At 46.2% G+C, this 24,230-nt stretch overlaps 1 protein-coding gene across 4 annotated transcripts in view; it reads left to right on the plus strand.

Annotated features, from left to right (window-relative positions):
- Nucleotides 1–293: 293 nt before the first annotated feature.
- The window catches only part of LOC124252568 (zinc finger protein 77-like), a 172,833-nt gene continuing 148,896 nt past the window's right edge, over nucleotides 294–24,230 (plus strand). Inside the window, exons 1-3 of one of the 4 annotated variants that reach the window (XR_006891987.1) lie at nucleotides 7,021–7,149; nucleotides 8,187–8,367; nucleotides 8,784–11,880. Coding sequence is in view for 3 of the 4 variants with exons in the window: in XM_046686232.1 (XP_046542188.1) it covers nucleotides 1,054–1,056; nucleotides 7,023–7,149 (130 nt within the window). In the remaining variant the exon portion in view is untranslated. Of the gene's footprint in view, nucleotides 1,057–7,020; nucleotides 7,150–8,186; nucleotides 8,368–8,783; nucleotides 11,881–24,230 lie in introns of those variants that run through there. The other 3 variants (XM_046686232.1, XM_046686233.1, XM_046686231.1) reach the window with 3 other exon arrangements.

Raw genomic sequence — 24,230 nt, forward strand, 5'->3', positions numbered from 1 at the left:
AGCTGGAGACAGCAGACCTGCCACCTGCTGTGCCCACAGAGCAGTCTCGTGACTGTTGCAAAAGGGACATTTCAATCCTATGTGAAACATGCTCTCTGGGGGTACATAACCACTCTGTGCACCCCACTTCTTTGGTGCCCTTTCTTCCTTTGGGAAGAAAGGCCCTGGGTCACGGTCCTCACATTGTGGCTCAGAATAAACTCACCCAAATTTTCATCTATAGATTGGTTATGGATTATTTTCGTGGACAGGTTTCTACCTGAATCCGTGTCTCCCGAGTTATAATTCTAATTGCCCAAGTACCTGCTGTTTGAATTATAGTGAATTTTTCCTTTCTATGTTCCCGAGACCAGACACACACAAACGGATCTAAAGAACGTTTCCTGGCAGTAAACGCACACGTGAGGATTCTAACGTCCCCGACGGTGGCGGGGCCAGGACAGTCCAGCGCGCAGGCTGGGCCCGCGGGGTCCCCCTTCCCACGGGACAGAGGACCCGGAGCCCCCGGTGTGACCTCAGGCCCCCACGTGGGGGCGGGGAGGATGGGCGGGGCCTCCGGTGTTAAAGGTCGTATGTCAAAACCGACCCGGACACTGTCCTGCTCAGGTCATTGTCTGTGTTCTTAAAGGGCACAGACGAACGGTGACTTCCCCAGGAGCCGACTCCTGACCCCGGACGTCACCAGACCGACCCACCCCCGTTTGTCCAGTTTTAGCTCCAGACGCCGCGCGCCAGCTGCGGAAACTGAGTCAGGACTTCCGAGTCCAGGAGGAGGAGGGGCCTCCCTGCCCGAGGTGGAGGGTCTCGGGAAACCGGCCAATAAGGAGCCGAGGCTGTGGGACGGCCCAAAGCACCGCCCAATCAGGGCGCGGGCTGCCGGAGCTCCGTCCAATCAGGCCCGGGGGCGGGCGCGCTCGTATCCGCGTGGACGTCGCTCTCGTCCGGCCGCGTCCCCGCCCACACCTGCCCTGCGCGGCCCCAGGTGTCCCGTCCTGTCGCTGTCACCTGCCGGGGCCGCGGGGAGGACGCGCGGAGGGTCCGGAGCGGGCGGAGATGGTGAGTGCGCGGGCCGGGCCGGGACCCGGAGCGGCTGGTTCAAACCGGCGGGAACCGGCTGGAAGCGGCCGCGGGCCCGGGTCTCCCTGCGCCCCCCGGGGTCCCCCGAGTCCCCGCCCTCGGCCGCGGGGTAGGTCCCGGTGTCCAGTCCCGGCTCCGCATGGGCGTCCCGGTCCCACCCGAGTCCTTGGACGGGCGGGGTCCGAGGGGGCGGGACGACCCCGGCCGGCGGTCAGGGCTGGGGCGGCGGGGCGGCCGCGGGGTGGGCCCGCCCTGACCTGACGCTGAGCCCCGTCCGGACTGGGGGCCGGAGACTCTGATCCGAAGACGGTGGGACGGGGCCGAGGGCGGCTCTCAGGTCCTCCAGCCCCGAACCCCCCAGCAAAGGGCTTTCCTCTGCCGGGCAGGAGGGGAGCAGGCGGGCGGGCGGCATCGCGCGTGGGGTGGGTGGAGCCGAGTGTGCCGCGCGCTGAGTGAGTCTGTGAAGGTCACACGTGGGGCGGGCTCCCGGGGGTCCCTGCTGGTGAGAGGGTCTGTGAAAGGAGCGTCTATACGGGGCGGAGCGGGAGCTCGGAGCGGCTCCTCTTTGCTGAGAAGGAGGCCCGGGAGGAGGGGCGCGTCCGCCCTGAGCAGGGATCGCGGGCTGAGCGCAGCCCCGGGTTCTGTCCCTCCTGCCCTGGGAGGGGCCGCCTGCCCACCTCCCCGCAGGGCGACCCCGCCCAGCTCAGGACCAGGTTCCACCTCGTGCCTTCCGTGTCCTTGTCGCTGTGGAGCAGGTGCTGCCCTGCGCTGGCTCCCACCGCGCTGCTCCTCCCGGTGTGTCCTTGACGGGGTCTGCGCCCTGTGACCCCAGGGCGCCCGAGCGCCTGGACTTTTGTTGTGTTACATGAACGTGTAAGGCTTTTATTTTCTTGGTTGGGTGGTGGCATCTCCCAGCGTGCTGCCCCCGGGTGTCGGTGTCGCGATCCAATGTGCACACCAGAATAGATGCGGAGAGGGCTGATGGCCACTCTGAGGTTATTATAACCAGCGTTTCCACATATACTCAGCTTACATCTGTTAAACATACACATGTGTTCTGGACAAAGTAATTAGCGGATGCCAAGAATTCTTAGTGATTTCTCAAGGAGCCCTCCCTCGGCCTCTGTTTTGATATTATCACGTTTTTGCTGTGCTCCTACGTTCTTATCTCGGAGCATGCAAGGTCTCCTAGGCAACGGCCCCTCCTGCTCCCGGTATCCTGTCTCCATCTGTGCTCTGGGCGGCTGTGCCTGTCTTAGCTTGCCTCAGTTTGGAGATCTTACCCGTCTTTGGCTAACCAGCCTTCTCACCTCCAGGTCACAGTTTGTTGGCAAGCCTTTTCCAGTGATTATTAACCCTTCCTCCGTCAGGGGTGGTTACATTTCCCCCTTTTTTGTTTTTTAAAGGAAGGAAGGCATCATGTCGTGCTGAGGCCAGAAGGCCCATCATAACCAATGCTTGCTCTTGTTGACTTTGTTGTTTTTTCAGGGAGCACGGCAGACGTAAAACATAAACTATTAACATGGATAATATCAAAATCACACCAGCATTAACAAATATGCATAAATTGAGGCCCGAGAACCAATTGGAGGGCTCTAGCCAGTGTAACCCATTTTCAGTGCCTTGAAATATTTGTTGAGGGAACACCTTATGTACTTCTTGTAACTGCCTCTCTAACCGAGCTTGTAGCCCAGTGATGTCATTGGCCAGGGAGGTATTAAATGCCCCCTGTAAATGTTTTCTTATTTCTTGCCAAGATGTCAGCGAGCTATTAGATGGTAGGGGGGTAACGCATGGCATGGTAAATTGCCAGTCACATTTTAGTTTCATACGCATATTTAATGCATTTTGCTGCTCTCCCAGCCACTTGACTGCTGTCTCTAATGCCTGCAATCGTGACATTAGCCCTTTATCAATATCCGCCTGTGTCTATAATTCTTGAGTGACATTTACCAAGACGGACTCCACCTTATGGGCTGTTTGAACACTGTTAACCAAGGCAGTAGTCGCGATAGCGGCCGATGTAATGATAATCTCCGCGGACACAATGAATGCAATTAGTGTAGCCAGAAACTGCTTATGGCATAATTTCTTCATGGATTCAAGGAGAATATGTAAAGCATGTTCTTCAGACCACGTTCTATTCAAAGAAACAGGTAACCAAATGTGTGCTCTTCTTTTTAACACCATTACGTAAGTCACATTTAACGAGGTTACATTATAATGTGCTAAACAATCAGGATACCAATATGGGGGAGAAATATTAACTACATACATACTAGAAGATTCTTCGATAGTGGGGACATTTTTTCCCCATAATAACACATAAAGATGGGTGGTACAGATCATAACAGTATCAGAAACATTTCGAATCAGGGTCAGTGAATAATCACCAGTTGCATTCTCATATTTACCATGGGACAATTGTCGTGATATAAAAGGCAACCCGACCCTCCATATTCCTTTGTGAAGGGGCTGCACACTGTCTCACTGTGAGATAGTTGTAAAAGGGGTCCAGATAGGCCATGTTCGCTCCATGTTATAGGTTTCTGACTTGATCTGTTGAAGGCCCAAGTATGATTGTCACTCAAAAGACGTCCATGAGGTCCCGATCCAGCGTGTTGGCCCCAAAGATGTTGCCCCGCCTTGGATATGCTGTACGACAAGGGGACCACAGTACTGAGTAATGTTTGTAACGCCAATCAGTTTTTGGACGGCAAATTGGGACAAAAGGAACTTGTGTGACGTTACTTTTGTCTTTGTAAGATGTTGATATAGCAGTAATGTACGTCAGATTGGCTGCCTGTTGTCCTTTCTTAGGTTGGTAATACAAATACATTTGTTCCTGAAGGGTGACACATGCTGTACTTTTGTTTTGATAAACCATACAAAAAGGTGAATCGTTAGCATACATCACCAGAGGTTCTTCTTCCTTTTGGTGCAGGCCTGTATGCTGTTGTCGGGGTACTCCGGTTCCTCCTGTCCACTCAGACTCGTTAGAGGACAAAGGGGGCATGCCACCAAGTAACCGGAGTAAAGAGAGGAGGATTAGGAATAAAGGCCCAATATGTGAGATTCTCATACTCTGAAATCACCTCAACATGCATTAGAGAAGAAAAGAGGAAAAAGAAAAAAACGGATTTACTTATCCATTTGTCCATTTTCCGGTTATTCCAGAGCAGGCCGTGCACGTTTTGATGGAATCCACTCAATGCCTTTATCCATCAAAACACGAAGAGCTCCTCTCTTCCCACATTTAACCATAAAAGGGCCCTCCCAGATATCCGTATAAGGACGTTTAATCCACACTTTGCCAAGATTTTGTGTCAAAACAGATGTGTGTAATGCTGGCCTTTGTTGGGCCATGTGGTTCTGAGTTTGACCCACATATCTTTCTGCAGCTGATATACCATCCTCTGCTAGATTCAAAAAATTTAAAATAAATAAGGCATGATTGAGAATACCTTGCGGATCATCCTTATAATACTCATTTCGCCCTTTCATTTTTTGTAGACCAGCATTTAGCGTTCTATGACATCGCTCAATAATAGCTTGTCCCGTAGAATTATAGGGGATGCCAGTTTTATGGATGAAAGTTTAAAACGGAGGGCAAAAGTGGGACAGCATTAGCTACATAAGCGGAATCTGTAAGAATATTCAAAGGAACAGAAGGAAAGGTGCACAGGGCTAGATACACAGCTGCCAATTCTGCAATTTGAGACTTTGGTCTGCCAGTCGTTATTAGCAAACCAAGCTACACCAGCTTTTCTGTTTTTTCCGGAGCCGTCAGCGAACACGGTTAAGGCATCAGGAATAGGTTGGGAAGAGATAACCAAGGAGAAGGTAAGCGGAGTTTGTGTACAAAAACGAAAGAGCGGATGGGACAGGGATTTAAAAGAAATCTCACCCATATAAGATTGCAAAGCCATCTGTATTTGTGAACTGGTCATCATAACATGATCAAATTGAGAAGACGTGCAAGGTAAAAAGATAACCTGAGGATCAGCGCCTCGTAATTGTAAACATCGTAAACGTCCCTTTTGGATAAGTTCCGCCTCTCCATCAAAATATGTGTAGAGTCCCTTAGGAGGTGTGTGGGGCAAGCATATCCATTCCAAGCATTTTATAACCTTGCCCGCTTTTTGAAAGATGATACCAGTAGGACTTTTAGGTGTGTTTATCACATAAAGGCATAAGGGAATTTCTGGATCAAAGCGATTTAAAAATTGGGAGGTTAGAGCCTTGTTTACCAGGCTTAGTTCTTGTTTTGACTCAGGGGTAAGAGTGCATGTAAAAGAAGGGGAAGAGTCGCCACGTAGCAAGGAAAACAAGTGACTCAGAGAATGTGTCGGGATGCCAGAAAAGGACGTATCCAATTGATATTTCCTAAAAGCTGTTGCAATGTAACTAACGTCCAAGTATTGGGTATGGAAATAGAGGGAATGCATGGCTTTACCAGACGTTCATCCCTGAGGACCCGCCGGACTGTCTTCCAAAGTGGCTGCACCGTTTACATGCCCGTGAGCAATGGCTGAGCTTCCCCCTTGCTCACGTCCCGCCAGCACTTGCTCCATTTCTGCAGTGAATGAACAGGGGTCTGCTTGTAGCTTTGATTTGCATTTCCCTGCTGGCTGAGGGCCAGCCTCTGCTCATGTCTTCTTGGCCATTCTTGTTTCTTCTTTGGAGACGGGTCTGCTCACATTTCTTGCCCATTATTTAATTATAGCGTTTCTCTTTATATTGTTGTCTCTTTTTTATGGTTGTGATCTGAGTTCTTTAAGCACGGTGAGAACACGAGCCTCCTGTCAGGTGTGTGGTTGGCAAACCCCAGCTGCTCCGCTAGGTGAGGTGGCCTGACCTTCTCTGCAGCTGATGCAGCTGGGCGTTTTATCTTTAGATTTCGTAGTGCTCTTTATGCCATGTGTGTGGTGTCATCACAGAGCATTCTAAAGTCATTTAGGTATTTTTTCTCTTGGCTAAAGTCCCATTTGCCTCTATTGCTTTCACATCCTTCAATGACAGTTGTTTGTGTGACCATTTTCCTGGAATTCTGGGGACTTGATTAGTTATTTGAGAGGTTTTCCAGCTTCCCAGAGTCTTCAGGAAACAGGCTCTCCTCTTATCCAGCAGGTGTCCCAGGGCCTGGCTCACACCTCTGCCCACAGTGTCCACCTCGTCCTGGGAGGGGTCATGTCTCTGCCTCCGTTGCCATGTAGGGAGGAGTCCAGGCCCCTCAACACTGTTGCCTCCAATGAGAGATTGTTCGGCTCAAGCTGCACTGCAGGTCCCAGGGTTCAGAACATCGACATTCTCATTCCAGTTCTGGAGCTGACAAGGATGTAACTTTGATCAAGCCACGAAACCAATTCCATTTTACCTGAAAGATGATTTCATTTTTCAGTCTTTACCTTACCTCAGAGTCTATTCCATCTCAGAAAACATAATTCTTGGGACTGGCCCCGTGGCTGAGTGGTTAAGTTCACGCGCTCCTCTGCACACTGCCCAGTGTTTCGTTGGTTCGAATCCTGGGCGCGGACATGGCACTGCTCATCAAACCACGCTGAGGCAGCGTCCCACATGCCACAACTAGAAGGACCCACAATGATGAATATACAACTATGTACTGGGGGACTTTGGGGAGAAAAAGGAAAAAAATAAAATCTTTAAAAAAATAAAAAAATAAAAAAAAGAACACATAATTCTTAATTCTTAGATTCGTGCATGTATGAGTCTCTGTCAGTTGTTGTGGTTGCACTTTGCTGCAGCTTTCCAAGCACTTACCATCGCTGAGTGTACTGCGTGCCACTTACATTTTCATTGTCATTTCCAACGAGAGTGAGAGCTCAGGAGTCCTAGGAGTTGAGTCCAGGTCCCCGGCTGTCACCCTCCCACACCCCTTGGTGCAGACGGGGCCTGGCTGAAGTAGAACGTGTGGGCTGTTTCAGGACTCGCTGGTCTTTGAGGACGTGGCTGTGAACTTCACCCCAGAGGAGTGGGCTCTGCTGGATGGTGCTCAGAGGAAGCTCTACAGAGACGTGATGCTGGAGACCTGCAGGAACCTGGCCTCCGTGGGTGAGGACGGCTTCACGCCTTCACTGAGTCTGGGAGGGAACAGGTGTTTCTTGCACTTGTCCTTTTTTATTGGGGCCAGGAAATGGGAACATGTTGGAAAAAAGAGAGACATTGTCCAAGCCTCCATGGAACCACCTAGAGTCAAACAGCTTTTCCACAAATACAAGGTTTCATGGATTAAATGGATTTTTTATTACTCCTGAACAAAAGTTGGAGGTGTCCTAATATTATAAGCATGAATATAATCTCCAGTGTCCCTTTGGTGCAGCTCTATGGTTTCCACTCCTGTGCCAGTTACACTGTGTTAATACACAGTTGACACGGTCATTTTGCTGCAATTAACCTGGCACTTATCCATCCTCACTGGCCTTGAAGACCAACATATGGCCCCGTCTCATGGGCTGTTTGTTCCCCTCCGTCCTCTCTCTCGGTCAGCTCTTCCCCGTGAGCCGTCAGCAGCTGCACACACCATCCATCTCCCATGGCAGCTGAGGCAGTGGACACAGGCTCCATTTGGGTCTGTGTGCCTATGCACACCAGGGGAGCAGCCACCCTCGGGACGAACAGGCTCTGGAGGAGGGAATGACATTTGGACATGTCCATTAGAAATGGGACTCAGCCACTGTTTGAGAAGGGTGACGTTTGTCACTTACCTGGCTTCCCTGCTGACTTGTCATCCCTTCTCGCCCCCCGTCTGTATCTCCTCTTACTAAGGGAGCATTGGGGGGGTCTGCCTTTGCCCAGTTCCTTCGTACTTTGCTCTTCTGATAATATTTATCTCCATATCCCTCTCCATTTGTTTTGAAGTATTTCTTAGTGAACAGTCCGCCATTTTGACTCATTTCTCTACTCTGCCAAGGTCCCTGATATCCGAGGTCCTCAGAGTTTTTCTTTTTTCACCTCTCCATTCTTCCTTATAACATTTGGTCACGTTTTTGGATCACTGTATGGCAGGAACTCCACATATGGTCTCTTGTCTTTTCTTCATCCCAACATTCGTTTCCCAAGAGATTAAATTATGCTACGAATTGTTGCAGATTGTTTCACTCAAGTTAAAGCCAGTGGATCAAGTCCTCAGCAGGATATTCTGAAGCATAAATTATTCAGTAAGGAGAAAATAGTAAGATTCAGAGGAAGTGATTCCTGGTCTGGTTTTGGAGAAAACTGGCCATTGCATAGCGTTGAAGATCAGCACCAAACCCAGGAGAGTTGTTTGAGGTGAGTGGCATTCCTGCAGGAGGAAGGGGTCTCAGCAGAATGTCAGACTGACTTGAAGTTAAGGAAAAACTAGAAGCCTAGCTAGACAGTTGTGTCCTCAAAACTTTCACAAGACAAGATTTTCCTCAATGGGATGTAGATATTGAGCGTCTCATAAAAGAATAATATATTGACCGTCTCATGAAAGAATAATCAGGAAGCCCCAGGTGTAATAGCCACTGAAAGTTCTGGCTTTATTTGAGTCCTCAGTCTGGGCATTGAGCCTGTGTTACTTTGTGAAACTATAGACAATGCTGAGAACATGCACGTTTACTGAAAATGACAAATAGTCAAAGTAATCGAGAACTGTAGATGTCATCATTAAGAAATCAGTTATAACCATCAATCCCTCACAGTGTGCTTCCTATTTTGAACAGGAGTTCTTTGCTGGAGAGTCTCCACGGAAGCAGTGAAGGTGGTCACTGTGGAGAAACCCTGAACCAGATTACAAACCTTCCTGTGCCTGAGACGTGTCCGACTGGAGTTACACCTGATGAATGCACAGGGTGTGGAGATGCCCTCACGGATTTATCCTTCCTTAAGAATCAGCAACGATCTGACACTGGACACAAACCTCATCCCTGTGAGGAATGTGGGCAGGCCCGCAGTTGTGTCTCGTGCCTAAGCACTCATGTGCCAACAGCCGTTGTGGAGAAACCCTATGAATGTAAGGAATGTGGGAAAACATTCACTAGTTCCTCTTCCCGCCGAGCACATGCAAGGTTGCACAGTGGGGAGAGACCCTTCCAGTGCCAGCAGTGTGGGAAATCCTTCACTTTTCGGTCCTCCCTTCGAGGACATAAGAGAACACACACCGGGGAGAGACCCTATGAATGTCAGCACTGCGGGAAAGCTTTCAAGGAGCCTCACCATTTTCAAAGGCATCTGAGAATTCACAGTGGTGAGAAACCCTATGAATGTAAGGAATGTGGGAAAGCCTTCAGTTATACCTTATCCCTCCAAGAACATGTGAAGACACACACTGGGGAGAGGCCCTATGAGTGTCAGCAGTGTGGGAAAGCCTTCTCCTCTCACTCCTCCTGCCGACGACATATGAGAACACACACCGAGGAGAGACCCTATGAGTGTGAGCCATGTGGCAAAGCTTTCAAGCTGCTTGAAACTTTTCAAACGCATGTGAGAATTCACAGTGGTGAGAAACCCTATGAATGCAAGGTGTGTGGGAAAGCCTTCAGGTGTTCCTCCTCACGTCGAAGACATGTGAGAACTCACAGTGAAGAGAAACCCTATGAGTGTAAGCAGTGTGGCAAAGCCTTCAAGGATTCTGCATCCCTGCACGTACACGTGAGAAGGCACAGTGGGGAGAGGCCCTATGCATGTAAGGAATGTGAGACAGCCTTCACTCGTCACGCTGACCTTCAACGACATGCCAGAACCCACAGTGGGGAGCGGCCCTATGAGTGTCAGCAATGTGGGAAAGCCTTCAGTCGTCACTACTACCTTCAAGAGCATGCCAGAAGCCACAGTGTGGAGTGACCTTATAAATGTCAGCCCTGTGGGAAGGCTTTCATGCAGCCTCAACATTTTCACTGTCATCTGAGAACCCACGATGGGCAGAGGGGTATTAATGTCAGTAATGTGGGAAAGCTCACACATATCCTGGATTCCTGTGAGAACACACTGGAGAGTAAAATCTGAATCCACGGACTGAGGGAAAGCCTTTATTCTGCTTGAAACCTCGTGGTAAATGTGAGCAAACACACTGGAGAGATCGCTTAGGACTGGAAAGACTGTGGGGCAGCGTTCAAGTGTAGCAGTTCACTTATCTTCTTCATGAAAACTCAGGGCAGGAAAGAGACCTTTTGATTGTTATGTGTGGCTTCATCTTTATAAGTGTCTCATCTTTACTAGGGACCCCCAGTGTACCGATTCGCAGGTCATGTTGCTGATATGAACACTGAAGATAATAAATATCCATCTATTTATGCATCATCTTACTACATATTTCATCACCTTGGACCTTAAATAATTGTACAGTTGTGTACACTCGTCTTATTTATATTACAACATGTTTTGGACCCAGGGATAAGTGGTTTTTGTTTTTTGTATAGTCATGTGCAATTTGATATAATTTTAGAGGAAAATTTTTCAATTCTCACTTTTCTTTGTGTTCCTAGTGTATATTCATGATGCTACACTTGTATTCTTGAAATTTCACGTCTGGTCAACTGTTGCAGCTTTTCTGACTGAATATCTGTTTGGCTCTGCAATCTTTCTTATGGAAAGATGTATAGTCCACATTTCATTCTCGTTAGTGACTACCACATCTGTTTCTAACATGAAGTAGTATTGTGGAAAGCTCTTGGAAGGGGACAGTCCCATGTGATTATGTTCATAATATGACTTTGCCCATTGTTCATGAACTTGTTTGGAAATGGACATGATAAATTGAGTTCAGAAGAGAAACTTGTGGCATGAAGATGGAGCTGTCCAGAGGCTTCTACTGAACTGTGCTGTCACCTTGGGGAAGGTGGGAAACTATCTGAAAGTCCTTCTGTGTGTGGCTCTGAGTTAAAGTTCATGAGCAGAGGAAGACGCATGAGGTTTGGATAGCAGAAGTGGAGAATCCGTGAGTCTCAGTTCTCCTGTCCTGTCAGGAGACAGAGGTGCCTGGGACCCTAGGAGGCCTGCCTCACAGCACACTTTTCTGACTTCTGGCTCTGCCCATCTGGAACAGCCCCAACCAAACACCATGTTTGACATCAGCTCCCTCTTAGACAGCAGGTTCCACAGATTTGCCCACAAGCTCCCCCATCATGGAGCCTCTTTGGTTTGCAGGTTCACACATTTACTTGCATTTTCCTGCAGCTCTTTGGTGTCCATCAGGCCACTTCAGGCTGTCACACTTTGTGGCATTCTCTCATTCTTGACCCCCTCCATCTCCAATGCTTCTCCTGATGACATGAATTCTGTGGGAAGCATCTTGTTCTCTAATAGTGGATCTGTTTCCTGCCTCCACCCTCACAGATTCAATGCTGTAGCCACATATAGCATAAAGTTACTTCCCTGGTTGCATTGTTGCAAGGCTTCAGTAATCCGGCATGTCTTCTTTCTGGATACTTCCATGATTGAAAGCAGCATTTGCAAATGTATTTGAATTTGTGAGTTTCTCTTACAGCTGACTGCTATCTAAATGTTAAACCCTGTATGTTTAATTTCTTTCCATTTTTCTGTGTAATTTCCGACTGCTTACTTCTTTCGTTTTTTATATGTGACTTACAACAGGAAAATGCACAATGTGCATTTTTTGTGAAAATAGCTCTCTACGTTGTTTCTTCGAAAGCTCATTCCCTAGGTTTTCAAGTCTGTTGTATGCTTACAAGTGTTATGTTTTATTAAATTTGAGGTTATGTTAAACTATCCCATTCTGGAGGATAATTTATTCTTGTAATTGTGCCTGTTCTTCTGTATATATCCTGGGATAATAGTGCTAAATACATATGCCTTTTGATATTTTTATTTTTGGTTTGTTTTTCTTAACTTCGTATGCTGCTACCAACGTCTTTTCATTAAAATCATTTCTTCATTCCTAATGGTGAAAACCCAAATGTTCCTCATGTCAGTGGTCTCCAGCCAGAGGTCCCCAGGAGTCAGGCTCCTGCAGATGAGCAGTGTGGGAGGCAGAACTGAACACACATCTTCCCTAGTTGTCTGTGGACAAGTGGAACCACCAGCGTTCTTGGTGAGGTGAGCACTTAGTTTGGGTGGGAATGAGTTAGGAGAGGGACCTCCAGTTTACGGGCATAACCAACTTGAGTAAACTACTAATTCCTGGAAATGCTGCTTCTAAATGTTTGTTCTCCAAATAACTCAGTGGTTTAATGGTAGTTGATACTGGAGTGGAAACATCTTCTTCCTGTCTTATTGTTTTTAGAAATTGTGCTGAGTATCTGCTGGCCGTTTGTCTGTCTGACAGGTGGGTAATTGATTGAAGATGCTCCTGCCCAGGAATGTTCTCTTGTGTTGTTCCCACTAGATGAGAAATGGACTATGTGTTTTCTCTTCATTCTGACCACTTACAATTTTGTTGCTCTGCCTCCAGGGACAAAGGTCAGTTTCTCCTGAGTCAGATGGTCTCCAGAGATCCTTCTCTGGCCCTGGGCATGGTGGATATCCTGTATTTTGTGCGGACCTTGCTGGGGCTTTATGTCTCAGAGGATGTTTAAGGTGACTAGTCCTCCAGGGACCTGAGAGAGGAAATGGTCAGTAAAGGTATCTTTACAGCCTTTCCCGAGAGGAAGCCTGTACCTAAGGGCTTCCAACCAGTGTCAGGATGGACTCTCCTCTCTGGTGTCATCAACTCACCACTCGACATGACCAGTGCTTATGGGGACCCCAACACACTGATGAGGCTCAGGACAGCTGCACTAAACTGTACCAGCATGAAAAGTGTGGGTCACAAGCACACCGTGCCATGTCCCCACCAGTGGACAGAGCTCATAATGGACATTTTCCATGGGACTCTTGCCTTTTCCTATCAGAACCATGAGATTCTTGAATCAAACATTTCCTGCAGATAGTTATCCTTCTGAATACCCAGAGAGTGTTTCCCTCATCAAGTTGTGGTCCTGTTGTTTCTTGTGCTCTCAGGATCTGACTCTGAAGTTTGGCAGGATGCCCACTGAATGCTGTTTGTGGGCTGTCACTCTGCCCCTGTTCTCTGTTCCTTGAGAGGATGGCCTGTCATGTATGGCCAGAGAGGGGGCAGAGGAAGGCTCAGGAAAGTAGTTTATCATACGCAGGTCCTAGACTGGCAGAGTCACTCCAGCCCAGGGCGGGGTGACACTGGGGGAGTGTCAAGGGAGCAGGTGCTTCTGAGAAGGTGGCATAGAGCAGGAGGACAGATGGGCAAGTGCCTGCAATGCCCAGGTTAGTGTAGAGACTAACTGTTTTGAGACTCGCGTGTGCGGCTATGAGGGATGCTCAACATTTAGCACCAGAGGAAGAGGATGGACTGTGAGAAAGGAAGGCGGGGTTTGCGTCATGATCCTGGGCAGCTTCCTTCCTATCTGATCCTGGGTGGCCTCTGGTAAATCACCTACGTTCATAGTCTCAGTTAACTCATCCCGGGAGATGATAAGCGTGTCTACCTCATAGAGTTTGCCGAGCAGGAACTAGGTTTAAATGCTACCTTAGTCACTTTACAGAAGACATTTGAAACAGTCCCCGTGCACAGAAAGAAATACATCAGTGTTCACGTAGCCAATGAGAATGGCAAAGGCAGCCTCAGACACCTGGAAGCTGGCCTGACACTGCTGGGCTGTGGCTTCCTCACATTGAGCAGAAAGTTTCACCGTCTCTGTCATCAGATGGGGGAAATCTGTGACTGTGATGGGTTGAGACAAAAGGAAGAACAAGTTATAATCAGGTCCACAAAAAGGTGACAAATGGAACAGAAGCCAAACCACGCTACTGACCAAACTTTCTCCACTTCCTTCTAATGTGACGGCTGCCTGTTCACCAACTAGTTTTAGCTGCGCTCCACTCCTTCTGCTTTCTAGACAAGAACTCTTGAGATCTCCAGTGACCACATTACCTTCACCTCCTGACAGCATCGAATCAGAGCGAAGGAACACTTGCTGGAACACTTACTCCACTCATCTCACACAAGGCTGAATGTGTGATAGATTCCTGTCCAAATATGTCCTCAGGTCAAGTGTGTCATATTCCCTCCTACTGACACTCCCACAGTCCTGCACGGTGTGTGCACCCCCAGTTCTCTAAGTCAGTGCACCCCACTTTCTGTGACTGCAGGTGTGATCCTGCTGTTCTTTGGCTAGTGAGCATTGGCACAATCATTATCTTACTCTTATTAATGAATTATAGGTTAGTTTAATGACAAAAGTTTTAGGTATATAAGAGCAAAAAATTTGCCTGAAAATATGTTTAAATGCATATGCACGTGGTATACGTATGGACTAAGAATGCTAAGAATTAAGTTGAGAAAATTGCAATTCTGACTGGACAACCCGTAAATGCAGACATTTTCACATAATCTCTCAGCCCAGGAAAAGCAGAGAATGACACTTGTTAATATACAACTGATTTGAAAACAGCGTTAATAGGACTTTCCTGGGAAACGTGTGGAATCTTCTGAGTACACAAGTGTTTTATTCACACATAAATATGATAACTGAACACATCCTGAGGGCTCTCAGCCCCGAGTTCAGGACACTCCCACCATGTCCCTGACACATGAGGAAGGTGCTCACTTCTCACGTGGAAGGACAGGCAGTGCAGCCACTCAACGGTGCAGCAGGGAAACAAGGCCCCATTTTCTTTGGCTGCACTGCTGTGTTAGTCGTGGAATTAGACCCCAGATCTTCTCAACATAAAGGGAATGGGTGTTCACTGTACAAGTAACATCTGGTACAAATAAGGCAAGATCCAGAAGAGGGGAGTCAGCATCAGTCAAGCTCAACCACCATGACAGCCTCCATCAGGGGCCTGGAGGGCACACCGGGGCTTTGCACAGCCCACACCTGTGGGTCTCTGACCCTAGAATCTGATCCGCAATTGCAGAGAACAGGAGCACATGTGTGGAGGTCAGGGCCTCTAAGAAAATGGAAAGGGGAATTCGGTGTTTGGTTTGGGTACATGTTTGAGTGTCTGGGCCGGTGATCAGAAAAATAAGCTGGAAGCTATTGCCCATCAAGCCGCTGTGGATTGCTCCATGTCTATGGTCCAAACCCTGAGAGTAATGGCTGCTTCATGTGCACCTTTCAAATGTGATGTGAATGAGGCTATTGGTGAATTCTAACCCAGAATCATGAAGACAGGGATTCTGGGACATGTACCTCACTACCTTACCCACAATGAAATGACACCATTCAGCAGAACCTCATCGACCTGTAGATTTCATTGACCTTTCATCGAACATGGGAAAAGTAGCACAGTGAGGAGGTGAGAGGGAGATGGAGATGGAGATTTTTTAATGGGTATGGAGATATATATCTGATTCCAGGAAATAGTAGAACAGTGAGATAATTATTTTATGTAATGCTGGAAGTTAATATCTAAATTGATTATAAAATATATACCTGTATACACATATACTGAGTTCAGCAGCATCCCTTCGAATTTCATGTCCACCTGGAACCTCAGAATATGACTTATTAGGAAATAAGATCTTTGCAGATGTCAAGATGCGTTCATAGTAGATTAGAGCAGGTCTTAACCCAATGGTGAGTATCCCTATAAAAAGAGGGAAATCTGGACACAGAGGGCTGCACAGCAGACATGTGTTCACCATGTGAAGACAGAGGCAGAGGTTGGCGTGACCTGCCTACAATCAAGGAAGGTAAAGGATTCTTGGCAACCACCAGAAGCTGCGAGTGGCTGGAACAGATGCTCCCTCTGAACCTCCAGAGGGAACCAGCCTGCTGACAACCTGATTTCAGAATGCCACCTCCGGAACCCTGAGGGAATCACTTCCTGTTGTTTCAGCCCCCTGGTCTGTGGCACGTTGTTCTGAGCAGACCAGTGCCGTTCCTAAGGAGGGCGTGGGCCTTGGATATTAGGAGGAGAGCCAGAGGCCCCTGTGCCTGGAGCAGAGAGAGGAGGAGAACAGCAGAGGAGCGTGATGGGGTGGTGGTCATGTCCTGCCATGATTCGCTGGCCACAGGAGACTGACACTGGCCTAATAGTGGCCTGATGAGGCAGCTTCACCGGATCCTCTGTACCTTGAGAACAGACACGGGGATGATGCCGTCATTCAAGGTGCAGGAACTTGCGGCAGGAACGGAGCTTTGCTTGGTGAGGGCCTGAGCCTCTTCAGCCCTCATTCGTTTTCTGCCGCCAACACCAATCAAGATTCTTTGTAAACAAATTATGCAAACATCCCCTTTTTGTCTCAAAATCCCCTGACTTTTGCTCCCTGGTGTGGCACTATTTGGACTGCCACCCAATTCTATGTACCCCAAATTGAAAATCTTTGATCCCAAATGAATCTTTTCCTCTTGAACTGGTTTCTTCCTTTGAGGTTGAGATTCCTGGTGCCAGAAACGGGATCTGAAATGACCTCGTGATCCCACACTGCCGTCCCCTGGAATCGCTGAGATGCCCACGCGAGCCCTTTTGTGCTCCCTGCTGTCTCCCTGACTGTGAGCCCTGTCAGGCTTCGACTTCCCTCCTGTGGGTCGAGGTCCTCGCCTTCCTTGGGAGCTGGGGTGCACCTGCCCTGGTGCTGGGTGCGGCTCTTGATGCTCGAGGGGTTTCCTTGGTGGGTGAGGACTCTTTCTGCCTACACACTTTTCGTCATTATGGGAATTTCTTTTTCTAAGTCTTCTGAGGCTGCACCCTCGAGGCTCCAACCGGTTTTATGTTTGAGGAGTCCAGTCCTTTCTTGTAAATTTTTGTCCCAGTGGACTGACAATACCAAAGACAGTTCACAATTAGAGTGCCCATTTAGGGACACTTTCGGACTCTCAAAATATGTGTATTTTTTGTGCACTAGATCTGAGAACCACAGTTTTAAGACCAGACATAGGACTTTAATTTCTAAAGAGTCAAGCATGGCACTCTGACACCCCCGCTTAAAAACTATGGTCCCGGAAGCTGTAAACATTGACCAAAAACCCCAGCAAAATCTTACTAAGCTTGTTTCATGTCCTGAGAGCTTGGCTTGATAACTGTCAGGTTGGGGCCCCAAAATATGGCCGGACAGAAATGCGGGCTGAACTCCACTTGTAGCTACAGTGTGTGTAATGAGGTAAAATCAGAAACCTCCAGAAACAACAATCCAGAGAAATGAAATGGATTCTGTGTGGCTAACTGGGACCTAAAAACAAAACAGAGTCAAGTGGCCATTCCAGGAGGTGCAGTCAAATGTTCTGTTCTCAGGAAAACATCAAGTTGTGCTGAAACCCAGTGTTTCCTTCTGTATCTGGGTCACTCAGCCCAGTACAGCCTCCCCTTAACCCAGCAGCCAGTGAGCACAGGACATGGTTTCCGGGTGAGGCTGAGCCAGCATAGGAACTGCTGAATGGGCCTGTGGCTTCACCCGTTTCAGCTTTGAAAACCCTCACGGTGCCTCCCCCTCTTCAGGGCGTGCTTTCCATTTGCCCCAAACACTGCATCTCCCAGTTTGCAAACTCTCCATGCAAATGCAATAAAGCCTTCCTTTGACGAAGTTGCTCTTTGCAGATATTTCTGTCTACATTCCATGGTATCAGAACTGGGATCTGAAGTGACTCAGGGACCATTTCCTGCACCGTCCAGGACCAACACCTCACCACCTGCAGGAGCCCTTGAGCTCAGTTGCTCCTCGACGGTGTTGAGAGACATGTGTACCAGTCTTCCCAGATCCAGGACTTCCCGCGCTTTCAGGCAGAGTCTGGGAAAGCCTTTTGCCTGAGGGGTCCCTCACTAAAGGGTTGAGGAGTCCAATCCGGTTGTCTGGACGCCCACCACCTATTCCTATTCTTGTCGCAGCAAGTAAGGTTTTTCAGTGGCAAGTTCCCATTGTGAAAGATCAACTTCACCCAAGCTCAACGTGGAAAATCCACGTTCAAGGACAGCTTCTGCTGATCACCCAGCTTCCGTTACCCCAGCTGGGTTTATATTTAAAAATTATGGCCCTAGGTCCTGTAAAATCTTGTTACAGGACTAAGATGGCCAGGGATAATTTAAAGTTACATTGAACACTAGGAGAAATGTAATAATAACAGCACAACCTGATAAATAATGAGAAAACCATCAGAGAAAATCACCAAACTGAAATGGCAATCAGAAATACTTGGGATGAGAAATAAGGGAAATACTGAACAACTGGAAAACAAGACATAAAATGGCAGTATTAGGCCCTCATATATCAATAATCACTCTAAATGTAACTGGATTGAATTCTCCAATCAAAAGACACAGAGTGGCTGGCTGGATTAAAAAGACCCCCCAAAATACGCTGCCTCCAGGAAACACATCTCAGCTCTAAAGAGAAACACAGGCTCAGAGGGAAGGGATGGAAGGTGATACTCCCAAGTAAATGGCAATCAAATAAAGCAGGTGTTGCCATACTTATATCAGACAATGCAGGCTTCAAGATAAAAAGGCAGTGAGAGACAAAGAGGGGCAGGAGATAACGATAAAAGGGACATTCCACCAAGAGGACATAACACTTATGAATATATATGCACCTAACACAGGAGCACCAAGGTACATAAAGAAATATTAGCAGACATCAACCAGGAAATTAACGGCAACACAATAATAGTAGGAGACCTCAACACCCCACTTACATCAATGGATAGATCATCCAAAGAGAAACTAAGTTCTGGTTCTTTGAGAAGGTAAACAAAACTGACAAAGCCTTAGCCAGGCTTATTAAGGAAAAAAGAGAGAAGGCTCAATAAAATTAGAAATGAAAGAGGAGAAATTACAGTGGATACCACAGAAATAGAAAGGATTGTAAGAGAAGAGTATGAAAAACTATATACCAACAAATTGGACAATCTACAGGAAATGGAGACATTCTTAGACTCATACAACTTCCCAAAGTGGAATCAAGGAGAAATAGAGAATCTGAATAGACCAATCACAAGTAAAGAGATTGAAACAGTAATCAAAAACTTTACAAAAAACAGAAGTCTGGGACCAGATGGCTTCTCTGGAGAATTCTACCAAACATTTGAAGGAGATTTAATAGCTATCCTCAAACTATTCCAGAAAATTCAAGAAGAGGGTATGCTTGCTAACTCATTTTATGAGGCCAACATCACCCTGATCCCAAATCCAGACAAGAAAAACACAAAGAAGGAAAATTACATGCCAATATTGCTGATGAACATAGATGCGAAAATCCTCTACAACATATTGGCGAACCAAATACAGCAACACATTAAAAGGATCATGCACCAGGATGAAGTGGGGTTTTTACCAGGGACACAGAGATGGATCAACATCCACAAATCAATCAATGTGACACACCACATCAAGAAAAGGAGGAATAAAGACCATATGATCATCTCAATAGATGCAGAGAAAGCATTTGACAAGATCCAACATCCATTTATGATAAAAACTCTCAATAAAATCATTATAGAAGGAAAATACCTTAACATAATGAAGCGCATATATGGCAAGCCCAGAGCTAACATCATGCTCAACGGGGAAAAACTGAAAGCCATCCTTCTGAGAACAGGGAAAAGACAAGTGTGCCCACTCTTGCTACTCTTATTCAACATAGTCCTGAAGGTTTTGGCCAGAGCAATTAAGCAAGAAAAAGAAACAAAAGGTATTGAAGTTGGAAAGAAAGAAATGAAACACTCACTGTTTGCAGATGACATGAGTCAGTAGATAGAAAACCCTAAAGAATCCATCAGAAAACTATTAGAAATAGTAACAACTACAGGAAAGTGGCTGGGTACAAAATCAACTTATAAAAATCAGTTGCATTTCTATACACTAACAATGAACTAGCAGAAATAGAACTCAAGAATACAATTATATTTACCATCAAAACACAGAGAACAAAATATCTAGGCACAAATCTAACCAAGGAGATGAAAGACCTATACACTGAAAACTATAAGACATTATTGAAAAAAATCTAAGAAGATATAAAGAAATGGAAAGATGTTCCATGCTCATGGATTGGAAGAATAAATATAGTTAAAATGTCCAGAGTACCTAAAGCAATCTACAGATTCAATGCAATCCCAATCAGAATCCCAATGACATTCTTCACAGAAATAGAGCAAAGAATCCTAAAATTTATATGGAACCACAGACGACCCCAAATAGCAAAATCAGTCCTGAGAAAAAAGAATAAAACTGGAAGTATAAAAATTGCTGAATTCATAATATACTACAAAGCTATGGTAATCAAAACAGCATGGTCTTGGCACAAAAACAGACACACGGATCAATGGAACATAAGTGAAAGCCAGAAGTAAAACCACACATGTATGGACAGCTAACCTTTGACAAAGGGGCCAAGAACTTTCAACTGAGAAAGGAAAGTGTCTTCACTAAATGGTGTTGGGAAAACTGGACAGCCACAAGCAAAAGAGTGAAATTAGAACATTTTCTTACACCGTACACAAAAATTAACTCAAAATGGATTAAAGACTTGAAGATAAGACCTGAAGACATAAAATTCCTAGAAGAAAATATAGGCAGTGCACTCTTTGACATCAGTCTTAGCAGCATCTTTTGAAGACCATGTCTCTCAGGCAAGGGAAAGAAAAGTAAAAATAAACAAATGGGACTACATCAGACTAAAGAGCTTTTGCAAGGCAAAGGAAACCAGAGCAAAACCAAAAGAAAACCCGCCAACCGGAAGAAGATATTTGTAAATCATATATCCGACAAGGGGTTAATCTCCAAAGTATATAAAGAACTCATATAACTCAAAAGCAGAAAGACAACTCGATCAAAAAATGGGCAAAGGATATGAACAGACATTTTTCCAAAGAACATACACAGATGGGCAACAGGCACATGGAAAAATGCTCAACATCAGTAATTAGGGAAATGCAAATCAAAACACTATCACCTTACGCCTATTAGAATGGCTATAATGACCAAGACAAGAAGTGACAAGTGTTGGAGAGGGTGTGGAGAAACGGGAACCCTCATACACTGCTGGTGGGAATGCAAACTGGTGCAGCCACTGTGGAAAACAGTATGGAGATTTCCAAAAAAATGAAAAATAGAAATACCGTATGACCCACCTATCCAGCTACTAGGTATTTATACAAAGAACTCCAGATCAACAATTCAAAGAGATTTAGGCACCCCTATGTTCACTGTGGCACTATTCACAATAGCCAAGACACGGAAGCAACCCAAGTGCCCATCAACTGATGATTGGATAAAGATGTGGTGTATACACAATGGAATACTACTCAGCCAGAGAAAAAGGTGAAACCGTCCCATTTGCAACAACATGGATGGACCTTGAGCGTATTATGTTAAGCAAAATAAGCCAGACAGAGAGAGACAAACACCACGTGATTTCATTCATATGTTGGTGATAAACAAACACAAGGCCAAAGAGAACAGACTAGTGGTTACCAGAGGGCAAGGGGTTTGGAGGGTGGGCGAAAATAGTAAAGGGACACACATGTACGGTGATAGGTAAAAATTAGGCTATTGGTAGTGAGCACGACAGTGTCTATACAGAAAGTGATAAATAATAATGTACACCTGAAATTTCACAATGTTGTAAACCATTATGACCTCAATAAAGTAACTTTCTAACAAAAGCCTTCTTCACCTCAGTGACTTTCAACTCACATGTCTGACAACCAACTTTGACCAATGCAAATATCTGCAAACCAGGATGAGAAGAAGGTGGCATCTGTTCTAGACAGTGGTCCCAAGACCCCAGACCAGGCCTGTATTCCCACCCTTGTATCTCCTCCACCCAGTGTCATGTTCTTCTCCCCAGTCTTGCACATCGTGACCTTTGAAATGTGACCCCGATCACTGTGTATTCAACCAGAGCACCTGTACATGTGCTGTTTCTCTGAGTGCATAATGGTGGCAGCCGCGTTTGCATGGTGACAGGAAAGCCTGGGTTGGGCCAGACCAGTGTCTGCACAGACCAGGGCCTAGTTAGAGCCGCCCTCCAGGGGACGGGCCAAATGAATGGATGTGCGAATCCACTGCTGGGACCTCCGGTGAATGGCCCCCGGATTCCTTTGGCAGCTGCCCTGGGTGTGGTTTAGAACACACAAGACACGCTGTGGCTGCATTAACCAAGTCACTGTACTTCAAGGGCAATCCGGCATCCTTGGCAATGTATCATCTCACCCGGCACAGCGGTGGCCGCTCTTCCTGGGCACCCGATCTGCTGTCTCCTGAAGGGGCAGTTGGAGGGGCTGCACCCGGGCTGGGGCATCGGCTTCCTGATTGCGGGGTCAGGGGTTAGTGTCTTAGGAGCCCGGATGTAAAAGACAGTGAGGACCGCCTCAGGCTCTCATAGGTGATCCCAACGTCCCCCACGTCCCGTCCTGAGCCCACAGGGCCCACTCGTCATCATCCACCCTCGGCTTCCCGTTGTCCGAGCCACAGGTTCATCCCTTTAGAACAGCCCACCTCGCCCATCGGTGCAGAGGGTTGTTCCTTTCTCCCTCTCTTGCGCTTTGATGAATTTCTGTAGTGGGATGCTGCGATTCCTTTCTCATTATTTTCTTTCTCTCTTTTTTTTTAATTCTTTTCTTTTTTTTTAAGATTGGCACCTAGGCTAACAACTGTTGCCAATCTTTTTTTTTTTTTTCTGCTTTATTTCCCAAACCTCCCGATACATAGTTGTATATCTTAGTTGTAGGTCCTTCTAGTTGTGGGATGTGGGACGCCGCCTCAACGTGGCCTGATGAGTGGTGCCATGTCTGTGCCCAGGATCCGAACCCTGGGCCGCAGCAGTGGAGCGTGTGAACTTAACCATTTGGCCACGGAGCCGGCCCCTCTCATTATTTTCTGTGTATCTACGATAGGTGGTTGCTCTGTGGTTACCACGAGGCTCACGTATAGCAGCCAATATATGGATCAGTTTATATTAAGTTGATAGCAAGTTAAGTTTCAATACATTATAAATCTCTACTTTTTTTGAATATTTCTTCCTTATTTTATATGTTTGTATATATATTAACCAAATGTTTTTGTTTTTCTTGTCTCTTATTCCCTTATCATCTAACATAATGTGGTAATCATAATTTTTAAATCTCTACATTTTTATCTCCCCACGTCTTATGTTTTTGATGTCACATTTTACATCATTTCATTTTTGTATCCCATAACTATTGTATTTTTCTTTACTATTTTTGTCTTTTACACTTCATAGTAGCTTTGTAAATGGTTAACCCACTATTTTTACTGTATACTTTACCAGTGAGCTTCTTACTTTCGTATGTCTTTCAGTTACCAATTATTGTCCTTTCTTTTCAGCTTAAAGAAGTCCCTTTAACGTTTCTTGTAACCCGGTTATCTAGTGATGACATCCTTTAGCTTCTGCTCATCTGGAAATCTCTCCTTCAATTCCGAGTAACTTTGCTAGATAGAGTATTCTTGCTTGGAAGTTCTTTCCTTTCAGCACTTTGAATATGTCACGCCATTCCCTTCTGGCCTGCAAGGTTTCTGCTGAGAAATCTGCTGATGGTCTTATGGGGGTTGCCTTGTACATAACAAGTTATTTTCTCTAGCTGTGTTTAAGATTCTCTCTTTAACTTTTGACACTTTAATTGTAATGTATCTTGGTATGGATCTCTTTGGGTTCATCTTGTTTAGAACTCTCTGGGCTTCCTGGATCTGGATTTCTTTCCTTCCACAGGTTAGAAAAGTTTTCAACCATTATTTCCTCAGATAAGTTTTCTTCCCCCTTCTGTGTCTCTTCCCCGTCTGGGACCCAAACAATGTGAATATTATTGCACTTGATGTTCCATAAGTCCCTTAAGCTATCATCACTTCAAAAGATTTATTGTTGTTTTTTTGCAGCTCCGTGTGGGTGATCTCCTCTGCCCTGTCTTCCAGATCACTGTTTCCTCTGCTCCATCTGCTCTGCCGTTGAACCCTGCTCGTGTTTTTTTAGTCCTTGCATTGTATTCTTCAGCTCTGTCACTTCTATTTGGTACTTTCTTACAGTTCCCATCTCCTTGTTGATGTCCTGTCCGTGCATCCAATCTCCTCCTGAGTTCATTGAGCATCGTTATGACCATTAGCTTGATCTCTTTATCGGGTAAATTACTTGTCTCCATTTTATTGTGGCCTCTTTCTAGGGTTTTATCCTGTTATTTTGTGTTATACATATTCATTTGCTTCCTCATTTTGCTTGACTCTGTGTCTGTTTCTATGTATTAGGTGAA

This window comes from Equus quagga, chromosome 14 (assembly GCF_021613505.1).
Source record: "Equus quagga isolate Etosha38 chromosome 14, UCLA_HA_Equagga_1.0, whole genome shotgun sequence".
Classification (NCBI taxonomy): domain Eukaryota; kingdom Metazoa; phylum Chordata; class Mammalia; order Perissodactyla; family Equidae; genus Equus; species Equus quagga.